Raw genomic sequence first — 22,250 nt, forward strand, 5'->3', positions numbered from 1 at the left:
CCCCAGATGACCCATATTCAAACTCAGCCTAGATTTCATCAGGGCAATCATTCTGACCAAATTTCATGAAGATAAATTGAAAAATACAGCATCTATCGCATACACAAGGTTTTTCTTTGATTTGACCTAGTGACCTACTTTTTGATCCCTGATGACCCATATTCGAACTCCACCTTGATTTCATCAAGGCAATCATTCTGACAAAATTTCATGAAGATCAGTTGAAAAATACAGCCTCTATTGCATACACAAGCCAAATGTTGACGGACGCCAGACAACAGACAGACGCCAGACATCGAGCGATCACAATAACTCACCTGAGCATTGCTCAGATGAGCTAAAAACAAAACAGCAAAAGCTAAACCAATAATATCCGTTTTAATTTCTAAATATATTACATGATAAAAGTGAGGTAGATTTAGTAAAACATCAATAAGTGTTGTTATCCATAAGATCTACATGATCATTAACAATAAATAGTTGCTGAATAAATATAGTCATAAATAGTTACATACAATAAATAAAATACTTGCAAAACCCTTTTTTGACCTTATAGCAACATGAACCTGTATTTCAAAAGAAGGGTGAACACAAAAAAAAACTAGAAAATGCTTTTGTAAAAAAGCGCATGTCTCCCCCAATGCAAAGTCCTATAGGCAAGAAGTCAATTGGGGTCAGGAGTGAAAGTCACAGAGACACTGATGGTTGGCTGCAATAGGGATCATCTACTTGGCATGTCCAGTCATCCCGCTAAATTTCAACACTCTTGGCCTAGTAGTTCTCAAGTCACTGTTCAGGCTACTGTGACCTTGACCTTTGATCAAGTGACCTCAAAATAAATAGGGGTCATCTACTCTGCATGTCCAATCATCCTATTAAGTTTCAACATTGTAGGTCAAGTGGTTCTCAAGTTATTTCCAAAAAATGATTTTACATGAACAGGCCACTGTGACCTTGACCTTTAATAGACTGACCCCAAAATCAATAGGGGTCATCTACTCTGCATGTTCAATCATCCTATGAAGTTTCAACATTCTGGGTCAAGTGGTTCTCAAGTTATTGATCGGAACTAGTTATCAATGTTCAGGCCCCTGTGACCTTGACCTTTAACAGAGTGACCCCAAAAACAATAGGGGTCATTTACTCTGCATGAACAATCATCCTATGAAGTTTCAACATTATGGGTCGAGAGGTTCTCAAGTTATTGATTGGAAATGGTTTTCCATGTTCAGGCCCATGTGGCCTTGACCTTTAACAGAGTGACCCTAAAATCGTTAGGGGTCATCTATTCTGCATGACCAATCATCCTATGAAGTTTCATCATTCTGGGTCAAGTGGTTCTCAAGTTACTGACCGGAAATGGTTTTCAATGTTCAGGCCCCTGTGACCTTAACCTTTCACAGAGTGACCCCAAAATCGTTAGGGGTCATCTACTCTGCATGACCAATCATCCTATTAAGTTTCAACATTCTGGGTCAAGTGGTTCTCAAGTTACTGACTGGAAATGGTTTTCAATGTTCAGGCCCCTGTGACCTTGACCTTTAATGGAGTGACCCCAAAATCAATAGGGGTCATCTATTTTGCATGTACAATCATCCTATGAAGTTTCAACATTCTGGGTCATGTGGTTCTCTAGTTATTGATTGGAAATGGTTTTCCATGTTCAGGCCCCTGTGACCTTGACCTTTGATGGAGTGACCCCAAAATCAATAGGGGTCATCTACTCTGCATGTACAATCATCCTATGAAGTTTCAACATTCTGGGTCAAGTGGTTCTCTAGTTATTGATCGGAAATGGTTTTCAATGTTCAGGCCCCTGTGACCTTGACCTTTGAGGGAGTGACCCCAAAATCAATAGGGGTCATCTACTCTTCATGATTAATCATCCTATGAAGTTTCAACATTCTGGGTCAAGTGGTTCTCTAGTTATTGATCGGAAATGGTTTTCAATGTTCAGGCCCCTGTGACCTTGACCTTTAACGGAGTGACCCCAAAATCAATAGGGGTCATCTACTCTTCATGACCAATCATCCTATGAAGTTTCAACATTCTGGGTCAAGTGGTTCTCTAGTTATTGATCGGAAATGGTTTTCAATGTTCAGGCCCCTGTGACCTTGACCTTTGACGGAGTGACCCCAAAAACAATAGGGGTCGTCTACTCCAGCAGCCCTACAACCCTATGAAGTTTGAAGGTTCTAGGTCAAATGGTTCTCCAGTTATTGCTCGGAAATGAAGTGTGACATACGGACGGACAGACGGACGGACGGACAGGGCAAAAACAATATGTCTCCTGGGGGAGACATAATGAACACTGTACTTGCTAATGTAAAGATTTTTTAAAACAGTATAAATTAATTGAAATATAAACTTTATTGTTTTCAATATAACAAATCCATGCTTGAAAAGATTCAAAACCTTTTGATATGATTTGACCTGGTGACCTAGTTTTTGACCCAAGCTGACCCAGTTTTGAACTTGACCAAGAAATTATGCATGGAAACATTATGACATGTTTTAACAACAATTGGACTTAAAATGTGACCTCTAGCTGTTCACAAGGTTCTTCACTGATTTAAGAGTGACCTAGTTTTTGACCCCAGATGACCCAGTTCGGAACTCGACCGAGATATCATCAAGACAAACATTCTTACAAGTTCCCATGACAAATTGGACTTAAAATGTGGCTTTTAGTGTGTTCACAAGGTTTTCCTTTGATCTGACTGGGTGACCTAGTTTTTGACACTAGATGACCCTGTTTCAAACTCATCCAAGTAAACATCAAGGCAAACATTATTATGACCAAGTTTCATGAAAACCAGATGTAAAATGTGACCTCTAGTGTTCACAAGGTTTTTCTTTGATTTGACCACAAAATCTTTGAGCAGAAAAGGTGAGCTAAAAATCAGAATAATTTGAACACTATTTGTAGAAGTTCACACAAGGACCATTTTGTGTAAAATTATTTCAAAATCGGACCAGCAGTTTAGGTGGAGATATCGTTTGAAGATTTTTCTATTTTAGCTCTGGTGGCCTGTGTGTACAACCAAGCAGAATCTTTTGAACAACTTTGGTAGAGCACCACCCAAAGAACATCCAAGCCAAGTTTCATCAAAATCCACTTCATGCTTTTGAAGCAGATGTCGTTAAAAGAAATTGTTGATGACAGACAGATGGATGCAGACACAAACGCACAACGCACACAGTGTGGTCAAAATAGCTCACCATGTTCATGCTCAAGTGATCTAAAAATACACTACTGAGGCATTCTATTTTACTTGATGTCATTTTATACTTCTATTATCGTATCTCTTTGTAAGATACACATGCCAAACTGTAAGTGCATGAGGAACTTGTAAACTGCTATCTGTGAACGAATATACTTGAACTTTCAGCTAAGTTTTGTGAAGAATGTGTCCAGCTTACCCTGCGAAGTGTCAAGTTTCACCTTTTTACTAGTTCTTTCATTACCTGACACACCAATACTTTTTCTCTTTACTTGATTTGCGGCACTATTTCTATCTTCAGTGTTCATATTTTTCTGCAATTCCACAGCAAAGTGAAAATCCATGTGTTCTGGCATTTCCCACACAGTTATCAACTTGTCACACTTTTCACACTGCATAAAATCTTCTGCTGGAAAACTGGATGTACTTAAATTCTTACTCCTCTCTGAATTATCTTTCTCAAGGTATGTTTCTTGACAACTACTTGCTTTGTTATCTTCCTCATCTACTTTAACTTCCTCAGATTTATTACCCTCAACAGTCATACTTGTAATTTCTTCAACTTCAGAATCAGAATCATCTACAAAATCTGTTGATTCTTCTTCATCATCAACAACTATTTCCACATTTTGTTTTCCTGTAATATTACTTCGATACTTTTGCAGGTTGTTTACACTCTCCATTTTCTGTTTAAAGAATGAATTGTTCTGAATTGGGCTAGATGTGCTAGGTGTTTGTTTATGTTCTTCATTTATTTCAGCTTTCACTTTCATACTTGCTAGGTTTTCCAACTGTTTTCTTTTAAAGAAAGACTTTAAACTGTTGTCATTTGATTTTCTAGTTTGCTGCGAGTCCTTGGTCATTTCCATAGCATCTTCTGATATTGGTGATGTGCTTGTGACTCCTACCACTTTATCATTCATTTTCTGAGAGAAAAAAGACATAATAGACCCTTTTTTTTCCTCCTTGGCAGAGCTCTCTTCAATAACAGACTGGTCCTTGTTCTTTATGACTGTCTTACCTCCCCTTTCATCAGACTGATTATCTGTCACGAAATCAAACTGTGACTGGTTCACAAAATTTTCAGACTGTGTCAGTGAGATGGTGTGGTCTTTCCTAGCAAACATTTCACCAATCTTGACACCTGCAGCTGAGTCATCATGAAACTTCCCTGCTGACAGTCCCAAGCATATGATAGGGGGACACCTGAAATGACATATCTCTTTTTTAAAACATATCTCATACAGCAAGCAACAAGTTAGAGGGCTATCGAAACGTAGGTCACCTAACCTGGACTGTTTCGACCTTGAATATATATGTCACGACACACTGTATCATAAAAGGTTATATCAATATGCTGATAAAAAGAAGTTTAAGTTTTTCTATATTTAGTTCTGACAGCCCCTAAAAGGGGTCAAGTGGTACAATTTAAACACGTTTAAACAGGTGCACACAAGATGCTTCAAACCAAGTTTGGTGAAGATACATACAGCAGATCAAGAGAAAATTTTGTTTTAAATTTTTTCTATTTTTAACTCTGGCACTCCATAAATGGGGAAAGCTAAACCATCTAACAAACTCGAGGACGGTACGTCCAAGGCTTTACAAACAAGTTCTATGCAACAGATATCCATGAAATTGTTCATTCAGAGAAAAGATGTTAAAAGCTTTTTCTTCTGTTTGCCCCAGTGGCCCTTAAATGGGATCAAACGAAAAAACCATTTGAACAATTTTGAAAGAGGTCCAAAGCAGGATGCTACTGACCAGAGTTGGTGAAGATACATCAAACAAATCATGAGAAGAAGTTAAAGTTTGTTCAGGTATATAAAATCACTCTACCATACCATGAAGCCTGATGAGGTGGACTTGTGTTAAACTGCTGTACAAGGGTAAAGGCATCACTGGAAAACTTTGCAGGATCATACTTGATGAGAGCACACACTCTAGATGCCGACACTGGTCGAGGATGATTTTCATAACGTACTGACAGTGTCAGTGACTTTGCTGTACGTTTATTCTACAAATATACATACAAAATCTTGACTGACAAAAATCACAATCTTTTAAAACAGATTTACAAGTACAAAGTAAAATTCTACAATTAGTTGAATAATTATCGCTTTTTCTTAGGCAGTCACTAAAGTGCAGACCCTGTGAGACAATGAAAGTTGGGTTTCCAATACGCAGTATTTTTTAACTTTGTAAAGCTGAGACGGCTAAGCTATAAATGTTTTTAATTTCCTGAAAAGAGCACAGGGCCTCTAAGACTGTGTGGCTAAGGTTGCTGGCTTTGAATGACGTGCCCCACCCGCCAGGGGAGGGTTGGGGGCTTTGAGCCTCCAGAACAGGCTGAGTTCAACCATCCAGCTGGCTTGCAGGAGGCTGATGGTTCCAAATGCTCGCCTGTGGGCCAGAATAATATCTTGCACAACCCCTGGGTCTTCCTCCCACATTTAAGCTGAAAAAAATACTGCATGAGCTTTACAGTGTCAGTGATGAGATCACTGACAAATACATAGTAATCCTTACACAGGTAACTGTTACATAGAATCATGGAGTTAAAACAAGATAAAGGTATGCTACCTAAGAGAATTAAACTGAAAATCATAACCCTGGTTTAAAACAGCAGAAGTTGAAATAAACTTACATTTTCTTTGTCCTTTTCCAGTCTTTCATGGACTTCTTTTGCTAATTCTGACAACCAGAACTTTACCTGAAAGAACATTGGATGAGAATAACAAAAACAAAGATATAACCTATTGAAGATGCAAAATTCAAAATAGCCTGCATCCAGTAAAACACTTTAAATTTGTGTGAACTTTATTTTGCAAATTTGAAACTGTACTTGGATGTATACAGACTACATATTTACAAATCTAACTAGACGAAGGAGGCACTTTTACAGCTTTTACTTTGCTTGGCAACATTACTTCTGGGTGAAAATGTTTTGTTACCTTTTCTCGTGTATTCAGGCAGTTCTTTCCAGTGAAGGTTTTGCTACAACCGATAGACTTGGGTAATTGCCTGGCGGCCACAGGTTCATGATCAAATCCTCGGCACACTTCATACAACCATGATCTGTTGAAGTTGTGATACAGCATTATTTTTTAAGTTTTGTTAACTGTCACAGTGTCACTTCAAATGCCACTTCTGACATTATTTAAGGATCAGTTGTGTAGAAAAATAGATCTTACTCACACCAGCTTGATGACCAACACAGGTGACTGGGCAAGTGATACAAAGCCAGCTGGCAAAGAACTAAGTTTTGATTTGTAATGGTCATTTTTTGATTGAACAAATGGAAAGATAAGAGTTTTATTGGCAATTAACATCCCTTTTCTTTAAGTATATTATGTATGATGTACATCTGTTGTCACTTCATTCCATCATTTGGCAGACAAAAAAGAGAATTCCTGTGTCTCTTTAATACATATTTATGACAAAAAAAATAAATTATTACCCATTCTTGTCTCCAAGTAACTGTTGCAATGCCTTCTCTGAAAACTTGAGTAGATCTCCCATGTTTTCTGCCTGTAGGTGTTCCATTACTAACTGTCCCATCTTTCCACCTAGGTTACGTCTGCAAAGACAATGTAACAATGATCTAACTGTATGTTTTAGTTGGTATGAACTGATGATGAATAATCCCAGTATCTTTTTACTGTTATTATAAGTTGGAATTGAGTTAAAGTTTCACTGTATTTCATCTTTTCAAGTAGATAATGATACAAACATAAGAAGTTAAAACTACAGAGTATAAATGGTAAAAAATAAAATTTTTTAATACGAAACGTTTTCCTTACAGGTTGCTAAAAATATGGCACACAGTTATGGAACTTATATTTTCCATATAAGTACAGTGGCATATAGTTTTGGAACATTCATTTTCCTTATAGGTAATGTGGCATTAAGTTTTGGAACTTACATTTTCCTTATAGGTAATGTGGCATAAAGTTTTGGAGCTCACATTTTCCTTACAGGGAGTGTGGCATATAGTTTTGGAACTTACATTTTCCTTACTGGGAGTGTGGCATACAGTTTTGGAACTTACATTTTCCTTACTGGGAGTGTGGCATACAGTTTTGGAACTTACATTTTCCTTATAGGTAATGTGGCATAAAGTTTTGGAGCTCACATTTTCCTTACAGGGAGTGTGGCATACAGTTTTGGAACTGACATTTTCCTTACTGGTAGTGTGGCATACAGTTTTGGAACTGACATTTTCCTTACTGGTAGTGTGGCATACAGTTTTGGAACTGACATTTTCCTTACTGGGGCTTAAAATAAAATTAAGTTTGTTTGACCTTTACCGACCGACCCGAAAAAATTGCCCCGACTCAAATAATTTTATTGCATTCCAGAGAAAAAAAATATTTTTATTTTCTTATCAAAGGGAAAAACTTATTTTGGTGCTTGCAACTGGCGATTAATTTATTTAACAAATGCGTACATAATTATGGCAAGTGAGAAAGCAACCCGCGGTCGGCTAGTAGAAATCGATAAAGCGGACTGTTTATCATCTCGTGTATTCCGAAAACGTGTCAACTATGCCGATAACGTTGCCTAAGGCCATAGGATGCAGACGACAATCAAACCGCTTATAGAAGGCAATCTGACGAAAGGACATAATTTTACAAATCTAGTATCTAATTTACCCGCTAAATGTAAAGAAACCAAAACGTCATGCCGGTACTTTTCCATTCCACGAGCACGTGCGAGCTATCGTAATATCTAATTTCCATCACTCGACGTTACTTTTGTTTACACACACACAAAAACAAAACGCACGTAGTGCATTCATTTTTTTTGTTATTATCGCATCAATATTTTTTTAGCACCGCTTAAGAAGTAATATAGTTTGAATTCTATAACGATTTTAATAAGATATCGACAGGAATGTAGGCAAAATTCTATAAAAACGGTCAAATTTAAATTTAGTTCTTTGTAAAATTTCAAACAGTGCGGTCTTAAAATTACTTATTTCTTTCTAAGAGTAAATAAATGATAAATTCTATGGGCATAAAGTTCAGACTTTTGACCAGAAGGTACAAAAAAAAAAAAAACAGAATAAAAAAATCTTAAATAATGAAAAAGCGTCAGCAATTTAAATACATGGCGTAAAACGACTTTTGGCAAACAGATTTATGTTAGTGCGGCAAAATAGCTCACAGATGTAGGATATCCACAATTATCGTTTGACACATTTACTGTCAGTTTATACAGGCTATTGAATTCGCTTTAAGAAATTAAAGAAGAAACTTTTTTATTGATTAATTCAAAGAACCGAGGCGGTACGATCAAACAGTGATGTGTTATATGGCGCGAAAACATGACGTAATTCCATGACAATCTCGGGCAACTGTAACGCTTTGATCTCCGCTTCAGATGCCGTGATACCTACACACTTCTTTTAGCTCTTTGAGGCGGATGTTACTTGATGATGAAAACAAGGACAAGGACTAAGTTTATCAACAGATTAATTACCGATAATCGTTTACGCTTTTTATTACGCTTTCAACATTGGGTGGATTATGATTATTGTGTCCATATTTTTGGGACACTTTACAAAATAATCATTTTTCGGGAAATAAGTCTTGAGAAAGTGAAAATAAATAGTCCTAACATTTTTGGAAAATACGGTAAGGGCTAGACTGTGATTATTTTTACTACCGATGCAGTTATTATGGAGAGCAACTAGGTGGTGGTGATTACTAAAATACCCTGAAAGAAAAATGTCTGCTGTGAAAACGAAATTTAAGAAGAACAAATATGATTGATTACATAGGAAACGTAATGTACATGAGATTATTATTTGTCTACTATTTGTTATATCTGAAAATTGCTTGTACATAATACTGCTTTCATAACAGTGACAGTATTACGGCAATTGACAGGCGAGTGGTGGGAAATTTGATTATCTGTGAAAATATATTATGAACTGACTTAATTGTTGATTTCAAAATGTCTTTAATCACAGATCGTTTTGAAATGCATTTGTTCGAAGTGAGAAAATCTCAGTTTCCGAATTTCAAGAATTTGACACGAACGTAAATGTTTTGAAATATGACAAGCTAGATAGTTTTAATATTTTAATTTTGTAATGCCAGAACAAAGAGGTATAAAAATCTTATACTTCTTTTGCCAGGACAGTGGCATAATAAATGTCTAATGTCGGGGAAACCCAATCTTGTTTCTGTTCTTAGTAACATGACCAATACGTGCAATAAGCTTAAAGCTAAAAAATCATCACTTTTGCTTGCATACTGCCATAACCGTTGTAAAAACCTTCTAAAACTCATTAAAAGCTATTGAATTAAGCATCAAACACTTGTTGAAAATAAGCTGTAATTCAGTAGTGTGTTTAGATGCCAAATATTTTCCCGACTATATCGTTTTGTAGATGTAGTGAAAACATTTTTGATATATATATAAAGAAAAAGTATAGACATGAAAGATACTACTTTGCCTTATGTGCAAATTAAGTCTGTGCCCATATTGTGTGTGCATGAATAGGGCTAGGGGTTTATTACAAGCATACATTTAACAGAGCATCTTCCAAGATTATCTACAAGCAATAGGTATTAATAAATAGACTTTAAGTTTTATTATTACTGAGACAACAAACATTAAAAAAAAAACTAAAATATAATAAAATTATTTACCTACCTACCTACCCACTGTAAAAATACTGGGTCGGTAAAGGTCAAACAAACTTAATTTTAATTTAGGCCTGGTAGTGTGGCATACAGTTTTGGAACTGACATTTTCCTTACTGGGAGTGTGGCATACAGTTTTGGAACTTACATTTTCCTTATAGGTAGAGTGGAATACAGTTTTGGAACTTCACTATGAGGCAGTATTGTTTGTTTATTTGGTTTGTGAAATCCACAAGCTAACTTGGATAACATCTGAAAAGTAAGAAAGTATTTCTCCATAACTTAGCATGAAATAACATGTCAGCAAAATTACCCTCTTTTAAAAAAATGAATTTAATATCGCATATCTCAAATTTATGGTAATCAAAAGATAAACAAATCTCTTAAATGAGATACAATCACTGTTTTTTTTACTATTCTCCTATTTCACCTGTAGAGATCTACACAAGTTTCAAGCAACCGATACTAGTACATACATTTTTTGTAATTATCCTTCCAGCATTTTCATTTAGGTTAAAAGCATTGTTTCTACAGGAATAACAGAACTACACTTTTTTTTGTATTACATGGGAATATCCCCCTTTAATAGCTAAAATGTGTTTGTTTGTTTCGAGTTTAACGCCATTTTTCAACAGTATTTCAGTTATGTAACAGTGAGCAGTTAACCTAGCCAGTGTTCCTGGATTCTGTACCAGTAAGAACCTGTTCTCCGCAATTAATTGTAACTTCCCCACATGAATCAGAGGTGGAGGACAATTAATTACAAACACAATGTCTTTTATCAAATCGTAATGGAGAACATTTGCCTCGCCCGGGGTTCGAAAGCACGGCCCCCAATCCATAGATCTGCGTTCTCCCTATTTAGCTAAGTGGGCTGATAAAATGTGTTTCCATAAATAAATCATGCTGTAAGATTACTTTTTTGAACATGAACTACTGTATTAAGTGTATTTATATTAGCGCAGCTAAATTTTAGTGTGAACGCCTTAAATTGAGTAGTTTCGACTTATTAGCGCGTACTTGTATAAGCGCAGTATCAGCAGCGCTAAAATAACCAATTGGCGGTATCTGAAATGAAATACGGAATGACCCAAAGAATGAAGCCTATTGAATCAAACTGGCCTATTACTGCCAATCAGAGTGTGAAAACTCTACAATACTAAATAGCTGGCGGCTGACTGGTATTCGTAATGAAATAGACCAGGCACGCAAATAAACATGCATAGGACTACAGTATGACATTAAATCTACATTCGTTTAGATCAATGTTAATATGTATACTGTAAATTTGTATATGTATACAGAGCAGAATGATGATAATTCTTTGTTTTCAAATTCACACTTGGTTTTCAAAGCAGTAAGATGCTATGGTAACGCTCGTAATTAGCACAACAAGACAAACTGGCTATTTACTCCGAAGGTATTATACACGATGTTTACGGACAATGGCGAAGATAAAATAATGCAACTTAATTTACCGATACAAAAATAGATGACTTTTTCACTAATGTTCAGAGAGGTTTAATTATTCTATTCAAAACTTTCTGCAGAATAACAGTTAGGAATGCAGTTATTGACATATTTACACAATAAATATGTATTTTCTGTGTTCTGTTGAATTGTAATTAAGGTATTCTCAATACGATAAATGTTACTCTTTTATTAGGAAAGCCTTTCTTTTCAGTCAAATATTAGTGCTAGACATAAATTAGCGCATGCCTGATCCCGCTAATAGCGCAAAAATTAGTACTCCGCTAATAATAATACACTTACAGTATATTACTATTCAGTATAAAACTGCTACCTTGTTATGAGCAATGCCAGCAGAGCATCGGAATCCAGTATCATTGTAGACCGCAGCCCTCATTTCTTCAGCTATTACCGCACCTACAGCAAGACGTCTGTTGTAACAATCCATAGTCTCCTCATCAAATGTTACACTAAGCCAGTCTGATAGATCTCTCCCATCTATGAAACAAACATAAGTATCCTGTATACTGTTCATTCTACTGCCAAGGCATGAAAGAAGTGTTGCAAATTTCATTATCTCTCACAACCATTTTTTTGTCCACTTTCTTGTGCTTAGTTCTGTTCTATGCATCAAAAAGATTTTCTTACAAATTTAACTTATATATACTAAGAGGAATTGTGAATTAAAATGAGATGAGATGAGATAAAGCGGGTAAAAACCAAAATCACTACATTCTCTTCACATTTTTTTCTTCCACTTCCTACATTTTATAATCATTCTTTGCAGTAACAAATCTTTAACAAATTACTGTGGAAATTTACGTCCATTGAAAATGGCTGTTGAAGAGTGGATGTTTATTGTGTTTACCTTAAGCATTTGACAGACAAATTAGGCACTATGATATGCTGCTGTGGTGCATCCATTTTTAAAAGCATGTCTAATCTTTCTCTCTGACCTATTCCAAGCCTCTGACATCAATATTCATGTACTCATTGTGATTCAGGCTGAAATCACTTGACGTAGGAGGTCAAAGAAAATTAATACCTACTGTAGAACTTAGAACTGATTTTAAAATCAGTTATGACCTAGAAAGGAACTTGAGCTATTCTGACATTCTTAAAAAAGATATACATACCTTTATCCTTATTGAATCCTACTACATGAGTGTTAGGGAGTTTATCAATGGTGACTCTATCTTGACTGAGGGAGGACAGTCTTTTCTCTACTTCCTCTGTAAGATCTATGTATGCCTCATCTACACTCGCTCTCTCTACACAGTTACTGAACCTTGATAATACTTCAATAACTTCTGCTCCTCCTTCACGATACCTGAAATAGTATGACACGTACTTCTATAGTCTACTAAATAATCACTCTCTCTACACAGTTACTGAGCCTATATAATACTACAGCTATTTCTGCTCCTCCTTCACGATACCTGAAATAGTATGACACGTACTTCTATAGTCACTCTCTCTACACAGTTACTGAGCCTATATAATACTACAGCTATTTCTGCTTCTCCTTCACGATACCTGAAATAGTATGACACATACTTCTATAGTCTACTAAATAATCACTCTCTCTACACAGTTACAGAGCCTATATAATACTACAGCTATTTCTGCTTCTCCTTCACGATACCTGAAATAGTATGACACGTACTTCTATAGTCTACTAAATAATCACTCTCTCTACACAGTTACAGAGCCTATATAATACTACAGCTATTTCTGCTCCTCCTTCACGATACCTGAAATAGTATGACACATACTTCTATAGTCTACTAAATAATCACTCTCTCTACACAGTTACTGAGCCTATATAATACTACAGCTATTTCTGCTTCTCCTTCACGATACCTGAAATAGTATGACACGTACTTCTATAGTCACTCTCTCTACACAGTTACTGAGCCTATATAATACTACAGCTATTTCTGCTTCTCCTTCACGATACCTGAAATAGTATGACACGTACTTCTATAGTCTACTAAATAATCACCTCTCTACACGTTACAGAGCTATATAATACTTCAATAACTTCTGCTCCTCCTTCACGATACTGAAATAGTATGACACGTATTCTATAGTCTACTAAATAATCACTCTCTCTACACAGTTACAGAGCCTATATAATACTTTCAATAACTTCTGCTCCTCCTTCATGATACCTGAAATAGTTTTGACACGTACTTCTATAGTCTATCTAAATAATCACTCTCTTACACAGTTACAGAGCCTTATAATACTACAGCTATTTCTGCTTCTCCTTCACGATACCTGAAATAGTATGACACTACTTCTATAGTCTACTAAATAATCACTCTCTCTACACAGTTACAGAGCTATATAATACTACAGCTATTTCTGCTCCTCCTTCACGATACCTGAAATAGTATGACACATACTTCTATAGTCTACTAAATAATCACTCTCTCTACACATTACTGAGCCTATATAATACTACAGCTATTTCTGCTCCTCCTTCACATACCTGAAATAGTATGACACGTACTTCTATAGTCACTCTCTCTACACAGTTACTGAGCCTATTAAACTACAGCTATTTCTGCTTCTCCTTCACGATACCTGAAATAGTATGACACATACTTCTATAGTCTACTAAATAATCACTCTCTCTACACAGTTACAGAGCTATAAATACTTCAATAACTTCTTCCTCCTTCACGATACCTGAAATAGTATGCACATCTTCTTATAGTCTACTAAATAATCACTCTCTCTACACAGTTACAGAGCCTATATAATACTACAGCATTTCTGCTCCTCTTTCATGATACTGAATAGTATGTAACAATACTTCTATAGTCTACTAATATAATCACTCTCTCTACACAGTTTACAGAGCCTTATAATACTACAGCTATTTCTGCATCCTCCTTCATGATACCTGAAATAGTATGACACATACTTCTATAGTCTACTAAAAATCACTCTCTCTACACAGTTACAGAGCCTATATAATACTACAGCTATTTCTGCTCCTCCTTCATGATACCTGAAATAGTATGACACATACTTTCTATAGTCTACTAAATAATCACTCATCTCTACACAGTTACAGAGCCTATATAATACTACAGCTATTTCTGCTCTCCTTCACGATACCTGAAATAGTATGACACGTACTTCTATAGTCACTCTCTCTACACAGTTACTGAGCCTATATAATACTACAGCTATTTCTGCTTCTCCTTCACGATACCTGAAATAGTATGACACGTACTTCTATAGTCACTCTCTCTACACAGTTACTGAGCCTATATAATACTACAGCTATTTCTGCTCCTCCTTCACGATACCTGAAATAGTATGACACGTACTTCTATAGTCACTCTCTCTACACAGTTACTGAGCCTATATAATACTACAGCTATTTCTGCTTCTCCTTCATGATACCTGAAATAGTATGACACGTACTTCTATAGTCTACTTCTATAGTCACTCTCTCTACACAGTTACTGAGCCTATATAATACTACAGCTATTTCTGCTCCTCCTTCACGATACCTGAAATAGTATGACACGTACTTCTATAGTCTACTAAATAATCACTCTCTCTACACAGTTACAGAGCCTATATAATACTACAGCTATTTCTGCTCCTCCTTCACGATACCTGAAATAGTATGACACGTACTTCTATAGTCACTCTCTCTACACAGTTACAGAGCCTATATAATACTACAGCTATTTCTGCTCCTCCTTCACGATACCTGAAATAGTATGACACGTACTTCTATAGTCACTCTCTCTACACAGTTACAGAGCCTATATAATACTACAGCTATTTCTGCTCCTCCTTCACGATACCTGAAATAGTATGACACGTACTTCTATAGTCTACTAAATAATCACTCTCTCTACACAGTTACTGAGCCTATATAATACTACAGCTATTTCTGCTCCTCCTTCACGATACCTGAAATAGTATGACACGTACTTCTATAGTCTACTTCTATAGTCACTCTCTCTACACAGTTACTGAGCCTATATAATACTACAGCTATTTCTGCTCCTCCTTCACGATACCTGAAATAGTATGACACATACTTCTATAGTCTACTAAATAATCACTCTCTCTACACAGTTACTGAGCCTATATAATACTTCAATAACTTCTGCTCCTCCTTCACGATACCTGAAATAGTATGACACGTACTTCTATAGTCTACTAAATAATCACTCTCTCTACACAGTTACAGAGCCTATATAATACTTCAATAACTTCTGCTCCTCCTTCACGATACCTGAAATAGTATGACACATACTTCTATAGTCACTCTCTCTACACAGTTACTGAGCCTATATAATACTACAGCTATTTCTGCTTCTCCTTCATGATACCTGAAGAAATGTTGAAACTTGTATCAGTGAGGTCACGTGCTTGTAAACTTTGCTCTCTCTCCATTCTGCCTCCTTTACATTATTAAAGAAACAAAAAGTTCTTTGTAAAAATTTACATAGCTAGTATTCAATTTGGTCTCTCATACTGCAAGTGGTCAGTTTCAGCCATATCAAAAAGTTTTCTCAACTGACACAAGCAGGCATTAGTAATTTTTTCTAGAAAAGGAAAAAGAAAGTTTGCAAATAAGCTTAAGTTTAAACTGCACATTGCAGTCAAGTTAAACCTTGTTTATGAAAAAATATACTTCTTGCAATACAGCTTCATTAAAAGGAAGGCTGAATCAATACAAACTTACATGGCCATAGCACAATTACGTATTGGCCTTGAATTGATATGACTAAAAGTTGTGTTCTGTATGTCATTTCATTTTTTTTTTTAATTTGATAAATTTTATGACGAAAGATAGAAGCTTACATGAACCAACTCTAGAATCTGCTTCCTGGAAAAAAAGGACAAGTGCCAACTGAGTAGGCATGTTTGTGACCCTAGTGGGGCTCGAATCCAGACCTCCAGGATGAGTGCCCGACACTAACAATTAGACCCTTGCTCCTCTAATGTCATTCCATAATGGCAAACATACAAGGCAACAGGGTGAAACTTTACAGAACACATATGAAATACTTTCTATTTGACCTCAGGCTCTGACCTCACAATATGACCTTCAACCAATTGCCTTCCACATTGCAAACATCTGTGCCAAGTCATCTGAATACTCTTTCCAGGGTTTAAACATATAGAGCTGTGCAAACATGAAAACATGCGTATCTTGACATCACCATATCACCTTGATAATATGTGATTTGAAGTTGTGTGCAACGCATCGTCTCATTATAAAAACATCTGTTCATCATTCAACAGGGTTATTTTTGTGACAGCAGGTCAGACAGATCATCAGATTAGAACAATATACCTCTTCCAAAACTTGTTAAAACAAATCCTGTTAACAGAATGTCAATATGAGAAACCTTTGGTATATATATAAGCCGTGCCATGAGAAAACCAACATAGTGGCTTTGCGACCAGCATGGATCCAGACCAGCCTGCACATCCGCGCAGTCTGGTCAGGATCCATGCTGTTTGCTTTTAAAGCCTATTGGAATTGGAGAAACTGTTAGCGAAAAGCATGGATCCTGACCAGACTGCACGGATGCGCAGGCTGGTCTGGATCCATGCTGGTCGCATACCCACTATGTTGGTTTTCCCATGGCATGGCTCATATTATATTAGCAACAAACTTTGTAAGGTCAGCTTTCCCACGAACTAGCGGCACCCTAACCAACTGTATATCTGGACATTTAGCTTTAGCATCATCCCCTCTCATCTGTCTGGTTACACCAAAATTTCGTGCCTCATAACTCACTGCTATAATCCTGCGACAGAAAAATAAGTTACAAGTAAATGCTTTGCCCATGATAAGGAACATCTATGCAAAAAAGTTTTAAAACAAACAGTAGGAAGGTAGATCTACACGAGTACCTGAGGTATACATAATCAGGCACATCTTTCAAGGTTCTCTCATTGATATTATTATACATGTATAAATAAGTATAGATCCGCTAATTTCAAATTTAACATTTTAATATACCTCTAAGAGATTTATCACAAAGCAAGTGTATTTTTTTTTTCAGTCTTTCTCATGATAAACAGTGAATGAAGAGACCCGTAGACTAGGAATGGCTTGCAGTAGCATACAGACCTGGGAACAATCGATCTAAAATGTTATTAATTAAATTACAATTACACTGTGAAATGTTCAACTAAATTACCTCAATTTTAGAAATGTAATTAATTAAATTACACAAAAATCAAATTTGCTCATAATTATAAAGTGATGTAAGAATGTTCGTTTCATCCAGTTTGTTAAATTACTGTTTTTTATACAAACTCAAGAGTTTCATTAGCATGCTTAAGTTTTGTACAGTCATTTGGTACAGTGCTGGACACAAGTATCTTATATTTGAGGAAGAAAATGTATCTTACCCGCCACCTTTCCATGGATTGTACTGTACCACAGCGCACGGTTTTCCCTTCAGACTAGGGTTAAGCCTTTGTTCTACTTGTACGTAGAAACAATCCATATCTACCAAAGCTACTATCCTCTCCATATTTAGTTCTCTACAAAATAGACACTGGAAATTTTACAAAATTCAATCTGTGATAGATCAAAAACACATGTACATAAAATTATATTAGCCAATTTTCATGTTAAGTGTACTACAGTGATACAAGAACATAAACTGACTATAAAGATATTCTCAACAATCAATAATTAATATTGTTAAAAATAAAATAGCCAATATAATCTACTTCAATAGAAATCTTTTCACTTACGGCTTGATGGCAAAAAAAAAAAATGTATATTTTCTCACTTATGAACACACGGAAGTTGGACATGGAGAAGGACAACCGAACAAGAACGAAAACTGCTCGGATGGAACAGCAGGCAACAGCTAGAACAGTTGCAAAAGACCAGACTCAATGGCAATGGCGCATTAAGGCCTTATACACAAATGGATATGAAGAGGATAGGTGAGGTGAGGTGATGAACACATAGGAAGGCAGGTAATATAATTACGATCAGTATGAAGACCGCCTCTGATAGGACTAGAACTTTCAAACTACTGATAGTAGTGTGGGCTCCTTATCAATAAGGCCACCACAGTGTATTATTTTAAGGTTGACAAACCTTATCTGTCTTGTTATATAGTTTCTGTTTTCTCAGATCATGGAATATATTCAATGTTTCTATATATATAGTAACAATCTGGACTCTATAATAATGTACTTAAGTAGTTTCTAAGGGGGCAATACGGGTGTTGCACATTTTATTATTTTTCACGAAAGACTATGTTCATAATTTATTAGACTACAGTATCTGTTTTTTTTTTTCTTGGTTGCATGTAACTTTTATTGTCTGATCCGCCAAATCTGTACAAGCTTCTTCATTAATTGTAAATTTTATTGACTTCCAACATCACAGGTAACACCTTTCAAGTATATTATTATGATAAAGTCTAAAGTTTTAGCCAGGGTAGTGTAGAGCGGATATATCGCATATCTACTTAGCACTTCATCATTTTCAGCCTGCCGATTCTGTTGTTTTCTATGTCAGATAAAAATGGGTAAAACTTCGGTTTCAGGACATTGAAGTTTGAGGCAATAATGGCCCAAAATAATGGTGGAAAGAAAAGTGTCTCAAAACGGCGTTTACTTTTTTTGCAAATCTGACATGAATGTGGATGGATGGATCGTTTCCATTTCGTATGACTTCGGTTACCTGTCTGTCTACACTGAGCTAGGAAAATGGATTCAAGCATAAATTTATATATTTTATGGAAGTGTCTACCGGCACGATGGTCGTGATTATTTTTCTTATTTGCACAACTGGTGCTTTGGTAACATTTCTATTTTTGACGAAAGGTATATCTTTAATAGATAAAAAAACTAGCTTTTATAATTACAGCATCATGTTCATTGTTTAAGATATTAAATCAACTTTGATTAGATATTGAAACAACACCCCAAACATTTACTATTATTCTATTAGTAAATTAATTGAATAATTCATCAATACTGCAAATAAATCGAATGAATGCACAGAAAACATATCCTTGCATACATTAATAATCATAGGTTAATTACTATAGACTTGTATCTAGAAAAATTTCTCAGCAGAAATATTGTGTGACTTTAGGAGTGCACATGTGCTCTACGAAAGAACGAGTGGAGATCTGATAAGCAGGAAAAACTTCAGAAAAGATTAACAAAATGTTAAATAATAAGTGTTTATAGTATTTTTAGTCGTATCAATAACAAAAGGAAGTGTCTAGCCGTCCGGTAACCAGACGCCTAGCCTGCGTTCTAGATGTCCGGTTACCGGACGACTAGCAAATCCTCAGGGGGAGTTTCTAGACATCCGGTAATAGATTTCCGAATGAATAAATAATAATTTTATATAGTTTTAATGTTATTTACTTAAGATATCGATAGTTATCTGCAAACAAAATTTTGAGTGAATACATATTGAAGATTTACAATAAATCACTGCATTAATCAGCCGATAAAACGGAAGTTTGCCGAAATCAATAATGGCGAGATCGCCGTGACGTCACTCATTAAAATCTGTTCATCTGATGGCTTTTATTTTCGGAATATTTAAATTTTAACAACTTTTTCACTGGATTTTCAAAATTAAAACAGTTTTGAAATAGATTCTACTTACAATTTTCATATTTATTATTCAAATATCTTATAATGAATAACTGTTTCAAATGACATTTAATTTCAATAGCGGCAGTGTGATGTTCAAAACTTTTAGTAAAACAGTAGTTAAGCATTTATAATTAATCACATTTTATTTCGAAATAATGTCAAAATTAATTAATGAATTGCTTGTTTTATAAGCTTTCTATTCTTCAAAACAAACATATTTTGTGTTTTAAGAATTAAAGTTTAGGCTGTTAGAAAAACATCACTTTTACAAAATAACATGGACGTTCGGCGAACAATGTTTTATCATTTCTAAAAATAGAATATCAACAGATTTGTATACAAACACGATCTCATTCGTTTTATTGACTGAAATATCAGATAAGTATTTATATCTTAAGTAAATAACATTTAAAACTATATAAAATCATTACTAATTCATTAAGAAATCAATTACCGGACGGCTAGAAAATCCCCTGAGGATTTGCTAGTCGTCCGGTAACCGGACGGCTAGAACGCAGGCTAGGCATCCGGTTACCGGACGGCTAGACACTTCCATTGTCACATAATACACTCCGGTGACAAGGAATAGTAAACAACACTTTGTAAGTCAACAGCTTTTATTTAAAGTTCAACCCAGGTTCTTATGGAAAAGTGAGACGCACTGACAATGATAGCTAACCCATAACTAATAGAGTCTATTCAGTTCGGTTCCCTGTGCTGTTTTTTAAGCTTTTCCTGGTTAACCAGGGTTATATAGCAAAAATACCCAAGAGCATTGTTGGTAATTAGCTATCATGTCTGAGCGTTATTACAAATATGGTGATACGACATTCTGCGGACTGCTGAATCTGCAATGTATAATGGAAATATGCCAGCATCCAGTTGGCTACCTGTATGCCTGGTACAGAGAAGAACTGTACTCTGTTAACCTTAGGATAAGCAATATAAAATTATACATGTGTATGAAACAGAGAGAACAATATTTCGGAGAAGCAATATTTTAGAATACTGGACTATTTCTATATTACTTATAACTATGTCCTGAACGGCCATTACATTACACCATAACAAAAATAAGTGACAAGAATTTCCAGGCTTGATGCAAATAACGGAAAATAATCGGCACAACCCTCATGCGAATAACGAAAAAGAAATCGGCAAGAATGTGATGCGGATAAGTAAAATTAGCAGTATGACATTCATGTCGATAACATCAGCCTTATTCTATTTTACACATACTCGTCCGCAGGAATCCTTTTTTATAAAATATAAAATATATTTTTTCTATAAACATCATAAAGAATCAGTTGAATATAAATGACTTTAAAATACATCTACCCATTTAATTTAAAAATCGCACCCGGGCAACAATACGAAAATGGCCCCAGCCACTTCAAGTTAAGTTAAACGACATAAGTATACGAAACATTTTGAGAACGAATATAGCAATAATTCATTTGTCTTTTCCTGGAAACATACGGCGTATTTACGCAGTTTTTCATTCAAATCAAACCTTTATCTTAAAACGACATGTGTTCTTGTTGATATGGTCTGTGGTTATTGCAAAGATTACTGTATTTTATTTTTTCGTTACACAATCAAATTTCCCGGAAATTATAAAGGTGACTTGTTATAAATCAACATATATGATAATAGGTATGTAGTAGGGTGAACACCACTAAATCAGTTTACACCTTTATGTTATTTCGATATAACATTTTCAGAGACCTATATTCAAATAAAGAACTATATCAATACTATAGGCGGACTTTGAAAGAATACTATACATACTGAAACGCAGGAAGAGTAAAACAAAACACGACGCTATTGAGAAGATGCACGGGAAGGGTGGAAACCACTACGACTAAGGACATAAACTGACATAGATATTAACTAGCTTAAACATTTGCAAAACTGATTTAATTACAACTAAATAGAGACTAAGCCGGATAAGCTTGAAGAAAGAAGTCATCTCGTTTTCAAATTAGCTCTCTCAAAGGATGCAAATGTGAAAACTCTGAAAAACTCTTTTGGGCGGAATTAAATTTTTGTCAAATTTTGATGCACAAATAACAAAAAAGTGCAAAAAGACAGCAGTGCAGTTCAATGTTTTATTAAGATTAAGCAAAGTCTCGACACCTAAAAGCACAGCAGTGATATATAAGTCATTTATAACGCCCAGTTTTCTATTATCTGGTAGTAAAACAAATCCAGAAAAGCTGGGAAAACTTCAGCATTAGGCTCTCATAATTACATT

The 22,250-nt window shown here is 35.5% G+C and overlaps 1 protein-coding gene across 2 annotated transcripts; it reads right to left on the minus strand.

Annotated features, from left to right (window-relative positions):
* Window positions 1-378: 378 nt before the first annotated feature.
* Window positions 379-21,626, minus strand: LOC123536827 (DNA polymerase eta-like). Of its 2 annotated transcripts, none has more exons than XM_045320294.2 (11): window positions 21,507-21,626; window positions 17,762-17,896; window positions 17,017-17,151; window positions 12,487-12,680; window positions 11,685-11,848; window positions 10,029-10,132; window positions 6,685-6,804; window positions 6,179-6,302; window positions 5,872-5,937; window positions 5,069-5,241; window positions 379-4,430 (listed from the first exon to the last, which is right to left on the minus strand). In XM_045320294.2, the coding sequence occupies exons 2-11, from the start codon at window positions 17,884-17,886 to the stop codon at window positions 3,389-3,391; spliced, it is 2,247 nt and encodes a 748-aa protein (XP_045176229.2). In that variant the 5' UTR covers window positions 17,887-17,896; window positions 21,507-21,626; the 3' UTR covers window positions 379-3,388. The 2 variants fall into 2 exon arrangements, with proteins under 2 accessions (XP_045176229.2, XP_053404418.1); XM_053548443.1 differs by having other exon boundaries at window positions 21,484-21,600.
* Between the last annotated feature and the right edge of the window lie 624 nt (window positions 21,627-22,250).

This window comes from Mercenaria mercenaria, chromosome 1 (genome assembly GCF_021730395.1).
Source record: "Mercenaria mercenaria strain notata chromosome 1, MADL_Memer_1, whole genome shotgun sequence".
Taxonomy (NCBI): Eukaryota; Metazoa; Mollusca; class Bivalvia; order Venerida; family Veneridae; genus Mercenaria; species Mercenaria mercenaria.